Source organism: Mirounga leonina, unplaced genomic scaffold, assembly GCF_011800145.1.
Source record: "Mirounga leonina isolate KUSES-001 unplaced genomic scaffold, KU_Mleo_1.0 Mir_127, whole genome shotgun sequence".
Lineage (NCBI taxonomy): Eukaryota > Metazoa > Chordata > Mammalia > Carnivora > Phocidae > Mirounga > Mirounga leonina.
In genome coordinates, this window is record NW_023270316.1 from 401,753 (window position 1) to 416,651 (window position 14,899).

Here is a 14,899-nt window from a genome sequence, read left to right on the forward strand (position 1 = left end):
CGTCCCCCGCGCTCGCCCGCGCTCGCCCCGGCCGGCCCGCCATGCCGCCGCCGCCCGGGCCCGCCGCCGCGCTGGGCGCCGCGCTCCTCTTGCTGCTGCTGGCCTCCGAGGGCGCGCACGGTGAGTAGCCAGCGGGGTCGCGGCGCGGGCCGGGCCGGGAGTCCCCTGCGCCGCCAGGGCCCGGGGGCGCCCCGGCAGGCGGCTGGGCGGACGGCGCGTCGGCGCGGGGTTGACGGCGGTCCCCGCTCTGTCCCCGCTCTCTCCCGGCGCCGTCCTCCCGCCGCGTTCGCGCAGCCGTGATGCTGCGGGCGCGCGAGGCGGCGCAGTTCCTGCGGCCCCGGCAGCGGCGCGCCTACCAGGTCTTCGAGGAGGCCAAGCAGGGCCACCTGGAGCGGGAGTGCATTGAGGAGCTGTGCAGCCAGGAGGAGGCCCGGGAGGTGTTCGAGAACGACCCCGAGACGGTGAGCGCGCGGGCGCCTGGGGCTCGGGGCCTGTGGGACCGCGGGGCGGAGCGTGGGGGCCGCGGTCCCCGCAGCGCCGCACGGGGGGCGCCTGGTCCGTGCGCGCTGCTGCCGAGCCTCGGGCTCGCCCCCGCAGACTTCCCTTCCCGCACTGCGCAGTGAGCCACGCATGCCGGGGGGACCCCGCTGCGGTCAGGCCTCACATCCAGAATCCTTGAACACCGTTTGGGCGTGGAGGACGCGCAGGGCCATAGGGGTCCCCTGTCCCACCCTCAAGCCTGCGCCACATCTCTTGAGCCCCATTCCTCCTGGTGACTCCAGGGGTCCCGCAGTTGTTGGCAGATGTGTAGGTGGGTCCTCTTGAGACCCTCAGTTATCTTCCCCCAGCAGGCCTCTGGAGGCAGCCACTTATTTATTTATTTATTTAAAGATTTATTTATGAGCGCGAGAGAGAGAATCTCAAGCAGACTCCCAGCTGAGCCCGGAGCCCTACCCCGGGCTCCATCTCACGACCCTGAAATCACCACCCTAGCTGAAACCAAGCGTCGGGTGCTCAACCAACTAACTGTCCACCCAGGCGCCCCTGAAGGCAGCCACTTTAAAGGAGATAGACAATAGACAACACCTCTACCGTTTTTAAGATGTAAAAGAAATACACTGTTTAAAAGCCCAAACAGCTTCCTGCCCCTCCCCACTCCATGGATTGGAAGTGAGGTGTGGGCTGCCCACAGCCCCTGGATCCTCCTCGAGGGGGATGGAGCGTGTGCTTGAAAGAGGAACTGAGAGATGTGGAGTCTGGAACTGCTTGCTACAGCAGGTCCCAAAATACCACTACAGGAATAGGACTAGAACATATGTGGGAGGGGTGGGCAGGAGGGCTGGGGTCGGGGGCCCAGCCAGGGCGACCCGCATGGGGCGCCTTTCAGCAAGGTGCTCTTTCGAAGCAGCTGGTGACTCCAGGAGCCTGGTTGTGCTGGCTCAGGACACATTTCTATTAATAATGTCCTTGGGGAATGTGGGGCGTCGGGCAGCCAACTGCAGGGAACAGCCCAAGTGTGGACTCAGCATCTGCTCAGGAGCCTGCCATCTTGCCGGAGGGGACCCATAGGACCCTGCCTGTGTATCTGTCCCAGGGCAAATGCCTTTGGAAAGTGGGAGTGTGGAAATTGGATGGACTTTGTACCATGAGGTCAGGGTGATTTCACAGCTGTTTTTGGTTCTACCGGGATTTTTCTTTTAAAGAATTCTGGGATGAAATAAACCTTGCATGCAGTAAATGGATGGTTCTGTGTGGCCCATATAGGCTTTTATTTTTACTTGTATTTCTCACCAATGGGCATGACAACCCCTTTTCGGCCCTTTCTGAAGCAAGCTTTAACAGGATGGCCGGCCTCGAGCTGTTCTCCTTGGGCAAGTTGTTGCCATGGGGCCGCTCTGGGAAGGTTGTTTTCCCCAGGGCCACTGCCCTCCGAGTTCACAGCAGCATGGTTTCAATGTTGCTGTAAGGAACAGGGTTGCTGATCTTCTCTGGCCTGTTTTCCGGTTTCTTTAATGATGAATCCTGGTGGCCCCATGAGTCATTCCCTGCAGAGGATTGCCGAGGGCCTAGCAGCAGGGCTGTGTGCCTGGCCACCAAGCAGCTGCAGGATTGTGTGGCAGGTGCGGGGTGCTCCCCCACCCCAGACCCTGCACAGAGACCATGGAATAGGGCTTACAGGTGACAAGAGTTCGGGGCAACGAGGCTACCACCCACCCCAACCAGCTCGTGCCCAGCCAGGCCGCACTCACCCAGGATGGCAAGGCCCTGACCTGGCTTTCCCTTGTTGCCTGGACATACTGTGCATTAACCACAGTGTCCTTCCCAGAGCTTTAATCCCCTCTCTGGTTTTAATGGCTTTTATGTTTTAATGATAACTTTATTTACAAATGTCTGCTACAAAGGCAAGAAAAGGAAAGCATGCTCACAATCCCATGATTTTAACGCAATCCAGTGCTCTCTGGGTGCGTTCCTGTCTGGGACGTCACAGCCGCCCTTGCCTCCTAGGCCTGTCATCCCTACGGCCAGCCCAGCATGGACTTGTCAACTTCTCTCTTAGCAAAGCCATCCATAACCATCCAGGATTCTGTCCTTACCAGCCCCTAGCTGCAGGAGTGCCTGCATCTTTCCCTTCATTTACCCGTTTCCCAGGTTAGCCCGGCTACTATGGTGTCTTCCCTCAAGGTCAGCTGGGTTGCAGACCCTTCATTTTAACCTGTTCTGGTGTAGACTGTAGTGAAGACCGTATGCCTTGTTGTCTGGATTTGGCCCTTGGGCATGTGGAACGCTGGGAGTTGCCAGGCTAGGAACAGGGGTCCCCCTCACCACCGTGGGGGACTCTGGAAGTGGCCAGCCTGTCTTCAGTGGCTCAGTGGGAGCCACACATGACCACCAGCCGGGGCTCTGGCTTTGGTGGAGGGGGTAACACTGCACTTTCTTGCTGATTTCCTGCTGATGGAGAAGGCAGTTCTGCCCTCCTGGTCCATTCCCAGGGTTCTGGGGCACACCGGTGAGTGAGCCCAGGGAGGGAGTGGGGGAGCTCAGCCCTGCCCCCCAGGTGGGTGGGCTTGAGCCAGACCTGGAGCCAGCTCTGGGCTGCAAATGTACTTCCCGATATTTGGGGGCTTCTGCTAGAGCTCAGACTGCAAGCTGGGTGTTCCTGCCTGATCTGGATTGTTCCAGACTAGCCTATCTTCCTCTCTGGGAAGGGAAGTGACCTTCACAGCAGGTAGCTCCTAGCACAATGGCCCCTTCCTGGTTCCAGGGGTTATCACACACCTATGCTGGAAAGGAAGGGGACCTGGGGGGCCTTCCTGACTCCCAGGCATCCTGGCCACCCACCCGCTTCCCTCCTGGGGGCAGATGGTCTTCCCCCACACTCCTCAGGACCCGGGGGAGTGTCCTAGGCTCCCCATTGTTGCCACCACTAAACCTCCTCTGCAGGGCTCAGGCGGAGTTAGATTCCCTCCTTATCTGTTTCCTCTCACATGGTTACTCTCCCTGCCTGGCATTTCCCTCTCCTTCGCTTGTCTTCAGTCCAGCTTCCCACACAAGACCCCAGCTGTCTCTGAGATTCTCCTAAGCTCACCGGAGGCCAGCCCAGCAGAGTCACCTTCTACTTAAATCCTTTAAGGCAGGCGGGTTCCAGACGCCGGATGCCACTTCGGTAATCAGGCTTTGCTTCCGGAAAGGGTTCTGGACAAAAGACTTACCCCGCCTGACCTGCCGCACAGATGCATTTCTATACCTCACAGCGCCTGGGAGTCTGGCCCTCGCAGCCAGCCGCAGCCTGGTGGTACGAGAAAAATTCCAGGCCCTAGTTCTTGACCCATCACCTCGTTTAATTGGAGCTACAAACTATTCACAACACTCAAGCACAGGCCAGAGGGTAGGTGTGTGACCACTGGCCTGTGCTTGAGCTCATACGAGTCCACCCTCCCCAGTCTCTGTCCATCTCTGTCTCTCAGGTGTGGGGGGACCCGGTGGTGGTGGCGGAGGGTCAGCTTCAAAGCGCTGCAGCATTGGTCCAAGGAGACCTGTCTTCCTGAGACCCCCCTTCTTCAGGGACAGCTTGGGGACAGGCATCCCTATGGAGAGGAAAGCTTCTCCCTCAAGTCGCCCCTCGTTGGGGTGGCCCCAGCAGGAGGGCAGAGAGGAAGGAAGAAGGGACCTCGTTACCCCCAGTGACTTGCCTCTGCAGTGCGGGTGCCCTGGCTAGGGAGGTGACACCCTGGCTGGGCCTCCACCACAGCCTCTAGCTGCCCCCTTGCCCCCCCCCCGCCCCCGCACAGCTACACACACACTCTTCTCTGTGTGACCTTGGGGTGGGCCTGCACACCTCACCCTACACAGGCCAGCCCGTCTCCTTCCTTGGGGTCCTCCTGCTCCCACCGACCCCTGTGGACTGAGGCCTCCCCTCCTGGACCCTCTCCTTCTTGGGCTTTCGGCCCTGGAAGGCCTTGGGGAAGCCAGTCCCAGGGGCTGGTCTCGCTTTGTCTAAGTTGGTTCTTGCTTCGCTCAGAGGCTGGTAGACAGGCCGGTGAGCCCAGCACGAGCAGGCCCGCTAACCCACTTTGTTGCCCATATTCGTGTTACTCTCAGGAGTCTGTAGGGACTTACACTGGGCTCTCCAGCCTAATCACAGACCAGGCCCTGTGGATGGCATGTCGCGTCCTTGCCAGTGGGCTCAGCATCTGCAGAAAACCAATTAAAGACATTTTTGGAAAACACTGAACGTCTGCCTTTGTTATTTAGGAACAAAACAGCCTTTTAAGAATCTGATGCTGTTTGAGTACGGTGCGGCCTGTTTCTTGAGAGCCCAAGTAGCTGGGGCCAGGCCATTCCAAACACTTCCCAGGCCGTCCCTTTGCTCCGGCACGGCTGGCAGGCACCCCGCTCTTTCCTCTTCCCTAAGTTCGGAAGCAGGGGCTGTTTCTGTGATGCAGCATCTATCGGGGCTCAGGGTGGTGCCGGACGTCAGCAGTGCTCGGTGCCTGGCAATGCGCATCCAAGAGCTCCCTGCAGACCCGGTGTGTGCTTCTAAGTTTTGGCCCTGACAGGGTACAGTTCGTTGAAAGTGTTATCCCTTTTCAGGAGTTGGAAGCAAAAGAACTCGGGAACCACATCAGGCCTGCTTCAGGTGATCACACCAATTACGAACGTATCGTTCAGATGAGATAGTGATGTGTGACTCTGTTATTTGTTTTCTCAGACTTCATTTTTCAGACTTGAGAATTGTTCCTGGTATTAGTGCACATGGTAATAACACACATTTTTCCGCATCTGTCCCCCAAACCTGCCATCTAGACCCGGGTTGTGGGGGCCCCTTCTTGGAACATGCAGCGCTGTGGAAGTCACAGCTGGAATCAGCCAGCCCCTGGGGGCAGGCCTGTGCGGGCCACCCCTGCAGCTGCACGTCTCCGCACGGGGGCTGCTGAGGCTGGGCCGGCGCGTCCACCCAGCACGGCGGGCATGGCTGGTGGCCTCAGGTGCAGCCCCCAGGCGACCCTCCGATTTGGACGCACGTCTCTCTAGCACGATGCTTCCAACTGAGATGGAGGGACTTGTTAGGACGTTGCTGTTGGCGGTTGTCAGGGATCAGTGGTGTGAGTCTGTGCAGCGGACCCCAGGTTCCAAGGCGGACCCGCCGTTTGTGACGGAAGGATCGCCTTGGGTCTGCCCCGAGCGCTTGCCGTGGCTGCAGGCTCTGGGCCGCTCCGCGTCCACACCATGCTTCTCCTGTGCCAGACGCACAGCGAAACACCTCACGAGCACACCATGATTTTGCGTGACTCTGGAGAGGCACCAAGATGCACTTAAACTTCCCTTTCCTAAACCAGGAACAAGCTTTGCAATAGCGTTGGTCACAGCGTCGTAGGATGTGGTGGTGGGCCCTCATTCCAGGTGCTCGAGAAGCTGAGGCCTGGGAATTTACCTGGGGACTTGTGCAAGTTAGCTCTTCAGTGGGAGGATGCAGATGGAAACTCAGGTCCCTGGGCCCCAAGGTCAGCATGTCAGCATGAAGCGGTTGACCTTCAGAGGTGAGAAGGGTCTACACTGCCTGCTACTGGGTGACTCCCACTTGGTTATGTTTCATTCTGAAACTGGTTATGAAAAGGGCCCTAAGACCCCAGCTCTTCAGGGGGCTGTAGCCACTCCCTGGGACCCCACTGGCTCAGGCCCCTGTCCTTGTCGCCCCAGTGTGAGTTGGGCACTGGGGGATGGTCTTGGGGGCTGTGGGGGAGTGTGCAGCTGCAGGCCTCAGCTTTCAGCCCTACCACTGGGTGATGATGCCCAGGATTTTGTCCCACAGGAATTCCTAACAACAAACATGCACTTTAGTGTCTGAGGAAGGAAGAGGAACACCGCAGCCTTGTGGGGTGTTTCTGGGGCCTGCCCCCCTTGCAGGGCTGGTCCGGAGGTGCTCTGGGCTCGACAGGGGCTGGGGAGCTGCCCAGCAAGGGTAGGGGTGCCATGTTTCCTTCTGGCTTGTGGAATGCTTAAGCAGGCACCGGGTTTGGAGACTTAGGAGATGAATTTGGGAGAAAGAAAGGAAAGAAGGATTTTGTGTGAACCATGCTTAGAGAAACATGCACAGACTGCGTGATGATGGCCTTGGGGATTGAGCCTCTCCATTCAGGCCAAGGGGCCTGAGCTTGCCCGCTGATAGCAGGGAATCTCTCTGAGAGCCATCGTATAAACAGTGAGACCTTGGTCGTGAGTTCCTCCAGTAAGGGCAAAAGCCGGAAAGAAAAAGCCTCAGTAAGAGCAATTCAAGTTGTCGTGACTTTGACAAGTTTTCCCTTAGAGGTCAAGTTTGCTAGCAAGACAACACGAAGGTCAAAAGATTAGTCAGTTTTTCTGACCCTTTCTTATGGAAAACGCCTTATATTTGTATCATGTAAATAAGCAAAGTTATTGTGACATACAAGCTTTGTTAAATAGTTTAAAGATTTTTGGAAGCAAAATTTCAGGCCGTTATTTATTAAAGGAAGTAATACATTCTTAATTTACTGAAAGATCGCGGCGCTGTTCTACTGTGATGTTTAAGTGCTGTCACATTGGGCAAACCCAGATAGAAGTCCTAGATAAGAGTCACGCTCAGCTGATGCGGACCTGTCTCCGCCGTGCTGGCCGCGAGCGTCCTGTAAGTCCCCGGACGCGTCAGAGGGCAGGAATCTCGGACACTGGTGTGCACGGTGAGCCGCAGCATCACTGCTAAAAGGGGTCTCGGTTCCCCTGGTTCACCGCGTCCCTGCAAGGACCTCACTTGCCTCTGAGGGGCTCAAAGAGTTAAGGGAGATTTGGACATGAAGGTATTTACGAGCTGTCAGTTGCTAAGTTCTAGAATTTCCCAACAGCATGTGGTCCCATTCAGAAGCTACATCAGGGTTGACTGTGCTCAGTCCACACTCTGAGCCCAGGTAATGCTTCTGTCTTGATAAATGTACATGTTGACCAACTAGGCTTGTGTGGTTTTTGCCCATTTTTGGAAGGCAGATCTGCTCTCAGACTGTTGAGTCGGGTAGAGAGACCACCACAAACCCCACCAAGCCTCAGAAGAAGCCCAGGGGAAGAAGTGCACAGGATGGCCCTTGGAGGGGATTCTGGAGCTATGGGCTGGGCAGGTTGCTGGGCGAGTGAGCTTGCCCAGCTCATCAGTGCTTCTGGAGCTGGAATTCCAGAATGGACTGTCCTGAGATAGGGGAGGAGATGGGTGGCAGGTTGACAGCCCACAGGTGACTGCCCCATGGGGAGGGTGGGCAGCTCCATGCTGTTCTTGACTTTTACCCTGAGGGGGGCCCTGGGGGCACAGACCCTGCCAGTCAGACTGGGGTCCCAGGGGTCATGCAGGGCAGAGACTGATGGGAGGTTCTGCCCACAAATGGTAATTCTCAAGGATTTCACCAGCCACCTATTGTCCTTTTCTGCAGTTCCCTTCTTAGTGAAGGGACAATCTGGGTGACAACATAATTAAGGAGCAGAGACAGGGGAGGTCCTCTCATGGAAACACTGTCCTGTGGTTTCAGCTCACGTTAGACGAAAGTGGACGGAGCCTGTCCTTGGGCATAGGTTCCCGTGTTTATAAACCCTCAGGGAACAGGAGCATGGGAGAATGGTGTCTGACAGGAAGGCTGCGTTTGTTGGAGGCCTCAACTCTGTTTGCACGGGGATGAGCTCTAGCAGGTGGGCTCTCGGCCAAGACAGCGCGCTGAGCCTCCTGGAACCAGGCACTCTCCTGTAGATGGGGTGTGAGCTCCACACAGGGCTGCTTCGCTCACGGACGACCCTTGCCAACAGTGGTGACAACTCAACTGAGTCTCACGTGCACCATGGCTCATCGCCCCCGGGGGGTGGGCCCTTGGTGTGAACGGCAGAAGGAAAGCTGGGCAAATGGCAGTTAATCGAAGGATCTAAGCTTTAAAAATGCACTGGCAGCTTGGAAGCTTAAGGAACCATAGTACTGATACTTCCAAGTTTTGAAATAGACAAGCTAAGAGCACTGATTTAGATTTTTCTCCCAGTGTGCTTATCTATGTTATAAGTAAAATTAAGAATCCAATACTTGGTCTAAGTCAGTGAAAATTGTAGGACTGTGTTTGCCTATTCATTCATTCATCCATCCACTCTTCCATCTACCCACCCACCCATCCATCCACACTTCCATCTATCCACCATCTATCCACCCATCCATCCATCCATCCACTCTTCCATCCATTCAACCACCCATCCATCCATCCACCCACCTACCCGTCCATCCACCCACCCATCCATCTATCCACCCACCCATCCATCCATCCACCCACCCAACCACCCACTCTTCCTTCCATCCATCCATCCATCCATCCATCCATCCATCCATCCATCCACTCTTCCATCTGTCCACTCATCCATCCATCCATCCACCCACCCACCCATCCATCCACTCTTCCATCCATCCAACCATCCATCCATCCATCCATCCACCCACCCATCCACCCACTCTTCCATCCATCCATCCACCCACCCACCCACCCATCCATCCATCCACCCACCCATCCATCCATCCACCCATTCACTCATTCTTCCATTCATTTATCATTCATTCACCTGTTTGGCAATGGCTCCTGAGGGCATTCAGGGGAACAGTCAGCTCCAGGCCAGGTACTGGGCAGATAGATGCTGTCCTTCCCCTCTGGGAGCTTCAGCTCACAGTTTAGCAGCCTGCAGTTTAGCTCACTCCCTTCTATCTTCAGCTGTTTAAGTAAAGCAGAAGCAAACCCCTGAGAAAAATGATTGCCAGGTGACAAATGGTCCCATTTCCAACCCCGGTGGTCCTGGCTATTCCCTACTCCTGACCCCACCCCAGTCCTCATGCAGCCCCATGCCAGGCCTTGCTCCTTATGTGGTCAAAAAGAAAGAGGGTAAGTTTGTAGGTCACTGATCCCTGGTTTTAAATCTGGTTGTCTGATCCCCATGGGGTAATGCTCATGAGAGTCAACCCAGCTCCTAAACCTCAGGCCACGGTTTATGTGTGGCCAATTTGTGGTGCAGGTGGGGGCCAGCTCCTGTGTTTGGTGCCCTTCACTCATGGAGATTTCCATAGGTCCTCCTCTCTGGTCAGAACTTTGAAGGACAGTTGGAAATGTCTCTTTCTCTTGGGAGAAAGCATAGCGGTTTTAGGTGTATTTATCTCAGCTTTGTAGTTATTCAGGGTTAACCATCTCTGCCCTAGATTAGCAGCCAAATTAGCATCATCCCCACCCCAAATAAATCTAGCTCACAAATTAGGATAAATTGTCACCAGGTTATGGCCCTGTGGTTTCAGAACCCACATTCCCGTAGGTGTGGTTAACTGAAGGGAGGTGCACATGTCTTTTCTCAGTGATGCTTTTCCACAACAATAGAACTCATTATTAAAACATATGACAAATAACTAGTAACAGTCATGGTTTTGAAAAATATAATAGAGCTTTCTGGAAAGCTGTGATAATGCCACCACTTACAACAACTGGGTACTCTGCCCACCGTTCCTCATTGTTTCCAGTCTGATTCTTGGTTTTCTGAGTGGACACATCATGCACCCATCCTAAATCTTTCCTTCAGAGCCAGAGCCGTTCCCTTTGTGACAAAGTCTGGGGCAGCTTTGTCCCTCTAAACCCAGAAGATACCACTGCCTGCCTGCCCTCGGCTGCGGGGGCTTTGTCAGGGCGCCCCTCCTCGCCGGCCTTCCCTGTCTGGGCGTTACCCGTCGGTGACTGAAAGCCACACAAAGACATGAGGGTGGCGGGGTGCCCCCACCCTGACCAGCACTGGCCTCCATCACATCTGCCTCAGTGGCGCCCTCACAACCGTCACACGAGCTGAAATAACAAACTCGCTCTGACCAGGACTTTTCTTTTAAAGGAGTTGTGAGTCTTTTTAAACCACATCTTTACCAGAACATGACTTTCTGGAAACACATCTGAGGGCGTCTTTGCAAAGTGTCCCTGGCACCTCTGCCCGTGCTGTGGTAACTGGGGGGCTGGCCAGCCTGTGGGCAGCCCTGGGATCCCCTCTGCCTGTCACTGCAAAGGCAAGGCCAACCCTGGTCGGCGTGGTTCCGGTGACCATGTGCCGTCCAGAGCTCATCCTGGCTTCCCGACCTTGGTCACACGCCACAGTGTGTTGTGAACATCCATCTGCCCGTCTCTGATAACGGGCTCGTTTAACCAACCATGCTGTGGTGGCGCGGGTCGGATGGAACAACCTACCCTCACAGATTCGTACCCATATGCAGCCGACACCCAGCAGCTGGTGAGGGCTGCTCCTGCATCGCTCGGTTCCATCAGGGGGCGCATCTATGGCCAAGCTGCTCTGTGATGGACCCTAAGTGGGATACGACAGTGGACGGGTGGGGGCTGCTTTAACCAGCCCGTGGCCTGGCGTCTGTGGCTGGGGCCACGGACCCTGGGGACAGTCCCAGCTGCTCCCTGCTGTGGCCAACACGAGTGGTCCTAGTATTGGACGGCCAACATGGACGATGCAGACCTCTTAATTTGCGTTCATGGACAGAAGGACCCCAGCTTGCACCCTCCATACCTCATCTAACACCAATTTCTTTTACCAGTACAGTGGATGCAAATCAGTGCTCATGTGCTCATGGTCCCACCCAGGTCTGCACAGCTCTGGGAGGAGCCTGGCGTCCGCGAGGGTCTAGACGATTATACCCATGGCCATCCTCATCCTATGAGACGCTTTACGCAGCACCCCCTAGGTCCCTTAAATGACATCACTGTTGCTGCTTCCAGAAGATCTAATCGTATCGGTGGTTTTGCAAACATCATTCTCTCCCACTTCCTCTCCTCATGCCATGGTCTTCATGGCAGAAAGTGGCTTTCTGGGTGCTTCTCCTCTGCTGTTACTGGGCCAGCTGTGGAGAACCCCCCCCTTCCTCAGACACCTGTCTCCCTGGTGTCTGTCTCTGCCTGCTGGGGAGGAAGGCGAGGTCCCACTGCCCAGCTGCACCGGGGGCTGTTTGGGGAGCCTCGTACCGTGTCAGTAAACTCTTGCCCCTTCTTCTTCTTTTTCCGCAGGACTATTTTTATCCAAGATACTTAGGTAAGTGTACATCCCTGCTTCTGAAGTTGTCATAAGAGAATAGAGGGGTATGTGTCACGTGTCCGAGACAGCTGAGCCAGCTCATGACCCAGTTACTCCCGGAGGGGAGGCTGTAATCCCACAGTAGGTTTGGGACTACGTAGAGCATGCCAGTCAAAACACCGGTTTGTGTCTTTCACGCCACAGGATCCGTGTTAACCTCGATCCAGTGCCATTATTTGCAAACAGCTTCTCGGCTCTGACTCCAGGCTTAACTTATTGTTTGGGAATGTGATTGATTTAGTGGGTCTCAGACATTTTGGTCTCAGGGTCTCTGCACTTCCAAAATTACTGAAGACCCCAAAGAACTTTTGTTCATGGGGGCTACATATGTTGCTATTTGCCATATTATTAATCAGAACTGAGAACAGTAAAAACTGTTTTTGTTTAATTTGAACAAGAAGGAATGTATGAGCAGACACCCCTGGCCACCGAGCAGGGATATCACTGTGCTGGTGGCCTCTGGAGAGCTCCCCTGTGCACTTGGGAGAGAAAGTAAAAGGACAAATGACAGCCCAGTCTAACCTGGACAATGAGAAAGAGCCCCTGATTTCTCTAAGAACTGTTCCTTTAATTAATACCATTTTAAGAAATTTTTGGATGCATATCACTTAATAATGAGATAAATCTATTCCAGGGTCTTCCTTTTTAATTTTGTAAAGTGCATTTTGGTAAATTTTCCATTGGCCTTATATCCTCTTAGAGGTTCTTTCTCTGGATCTATATCTGGCAACAAGCAAAGTGGACCCATAATTGGCCCTGAAAAGCCAGAAACCTGCCCGCTCCCAGGCTCCCTGTCGGCCTCCACAGGCCTGGCCCCTGGGTACTGGGGGTTTGCTTCCAGAGGCAAAGGGTGACTAGCTATCCCAGGAGTCCCCTCCAGGTTGCCCGGGCCCTCGTCCTCCTGGACATGGCATAGTACCAGGGACCCTACTGAAGGATGAGACGTGGCTCAACACTGTTGTGCACAAGTTCAAGTTTCCGGGCACTTTCCTCTGCTCCTGTGTGCACCCCTGGTTCATCAGATGGATGGTGCGGGTGTGCAAAGCAGAATGACTTTCAGAGTAAGGGCAGTGTTTCCAAATGGGGGTCCACTTGAAATTGAAGTTTAACTCTCTGATCGCGATCAGAAAACTCCCTGAATGTTATCAGTGATCCTTTAGTGCCATAGCAGAAGGAATCCCCGGGAGAGGCTGCAGACAGACCTTTGGACACAGAATTCTGCCCTTTTGGTGAAGGCATTTTCTTGCCTGCCAGTGTTAAAATGATCTGTAATAGAGGCACCTGGGTGGCTCAGTCGTTAAGCGTCTGCCTTCGGCTCAGGTCATGATCCCAGTGTCCTGGGATCGAGCCCCGCATCGGGCTCCCTGCTCCGCGGGAAGCCTGCTTCTCCCTCTCCCACTCCCCTGGCTTGTGTTCCCTCTCTCACTGTGTCTCTCTCTGTCAAATAAATAAGTAAAATCTTCAAAAATCTTCAAAAAAAAATTAAAAAAAATCTGTAATAACTAAAACTGAACTCTGTTGTTGCTTCAGCACCTAGTAAACATGAATAATCTCCTTTTCCAGAGGTGTCTCAGAGATGACATAAGTTCTAAGGTCCGTCCTGTCTCCTGTGACAGGAATGACGTGCTTTCCGTCTCTCTCTTGCAGACTGCGTTAGTAAATATGGATCTCCGTACACAAAGAGCCCAGATTTTGTTACATGCGTTCAAAGTAAGTTTGTCTCCTTCCTGTCTTCCTCCAAGTCCTGTGGGTTTGGGTAACTTCAGGCTTTGCTGTGGTTTTCAGGGGTCTTGAATGTTTCCGTCATCCTAAGAAGGTGTAGCACCGGCCTGAGCTCTGCTCCTTTTCCGCTGAACTTTCTCTCTTAAGCAAGTAAGGTCTGTTTTTTTAAAATAGGCAAAGGCGCGTGCAGCGTGACATCTGATAACCCTTTCACAGGTGTGAGGAGCGGGTACGTCTCTGTGCCTCCCAGTCAAGCAGCTGGGCGCCCAGAATATTCTTAGACCTACTTAGGTGCACAGTCTTTGGTTTTGCACACATGCTAGCTGAGTGTAGCTGTTCATTGGCCACCGCCGCGGGCAGGATGTCTTCCAGCTCGGCGCGTCCAGAGCCCGGGTGTCCATGAGCACCGGCCTGGGTAACCAGAGTGCATTGCTGGACTTCAGGCTACTTCCAGTGTTTTATAATTGCAGACAAACCTCACACAGGTCAGAGTGTGTCTGCGGGGTGGGTTCCCAGCAGTAGGATTGTGGCCCCCAGCCCGCAGGCATCGTTCACTTTGATGCAGATCCGGCGGGGTGATTGGCCCTGTCGCCGTGTCTTTGCTAAGCTGATGTGTGTTTTTACTTTTTGGTCTCTTTCAATATCAACGGTGAAGAATGAGGGCTGGTCTTTCTGTTTATATTTTTCTCACTAATGAGTGAAGCTGAGCTTTACGTGTTCAGAACCTTGTGTTCTTTTCCTGCAAGTGATTTGCCTGTTTTTCTCAATTTGTAGGAGCTCTTGATTCGCCATTTGTCCTAAAGGTAGCACAATTTTTCCTCAGCTCGTCATGCATCTTTCTTAGTAGTAGTAATGTCACTTTAAACGATCATACAGTAAAAGTGACTTTTTGCTTGTGGTTCTGTCACATTTGAGCCAGGCGTGGAAGAACGCTGCACCCACTGAGCTGGCACGGACTCTGGGCCTTGCTCAGGTCCGAGTGCCTCGCGAGGCCAGCTGCCGGGTCGCCCCCAGCCCAGGTGTCAGTATGTTCTCCGCAGGTGTGGGGCAGCCGGGCTCTGAGCGCACCACCCCTGCTGCCCAGCAGGGCTCTTGCTGCATTCCACGTGGGGCCCGCACCCTCCGGGGACCCAAGAAGGCAGGGGAGGACCCAGAGCTGCTCACGGGGCCTGGCCTGCGTGGGTGGGTGGTGCTGCTGTGTCTGGACACCCACCTATCCACGTGCTGGCCGCAGGCCTTGTCTGACTGGCCAGGTCCAAGCCCCAGCCCAGAAGAGCAGAGGAAATGACTGATTTTACTCAGGAAGGGGAGGGGAAGGTGGCGCTGCCGTTAAGCTCCCGTTCCCCTCTGACCTCAGGGCAGCTCACATAGCAGGTGCAGAGCAGACTGGCTTCTGATTTTGGGTAGAAGTGCCTGTTGACTCGGGGTGGCCAGAACCCATGCCCATGTATCATGGGCAACCTGGAGCAAGCCCCCTCCCTCAGTCTCCCAGGGTTCGACCTGTGACCTCGGCCTCCGTGGAGTCAACCCGTGACCTCGGCCTCCGTGGGGTCAACCC

At 54.8% G+C, this 14,899-nt stretch overlaps 1 protein-coding gene across 1 annotated transcript in view; it reads left to right on the forward strand.

The window, feature by feature from the left end:
* Positions 1 to 21: 21 nt before the first annotated feature.
* Positions 22 to 14,899, forward strand: part of GAS6 (growth arrest specific 6) — a 36,429-nt gene continuing 21,551 nt past the window's right edge. The window contains exons 1-4 of the mRNA XM_035003000.1: positions 22 to 120; positions 295 to 461; positions 11,553 to 11,577; positions 13,267 to 13,329. Coding sequence (XP_034858891.1) covers positions 42 to 120; positions 295 to 461; positions 11,553 to 11,577; positions 13,267 to 13,329 — 334 coding nt within the window. The 5' untranslated portion in view covers positions 22 to 41. The remainder of the gene's footprint in view (positions 121 to 294; positions 462 to 11,552; positions 11,578 to 13,266; positions 13,330 to 14,899) is intronic.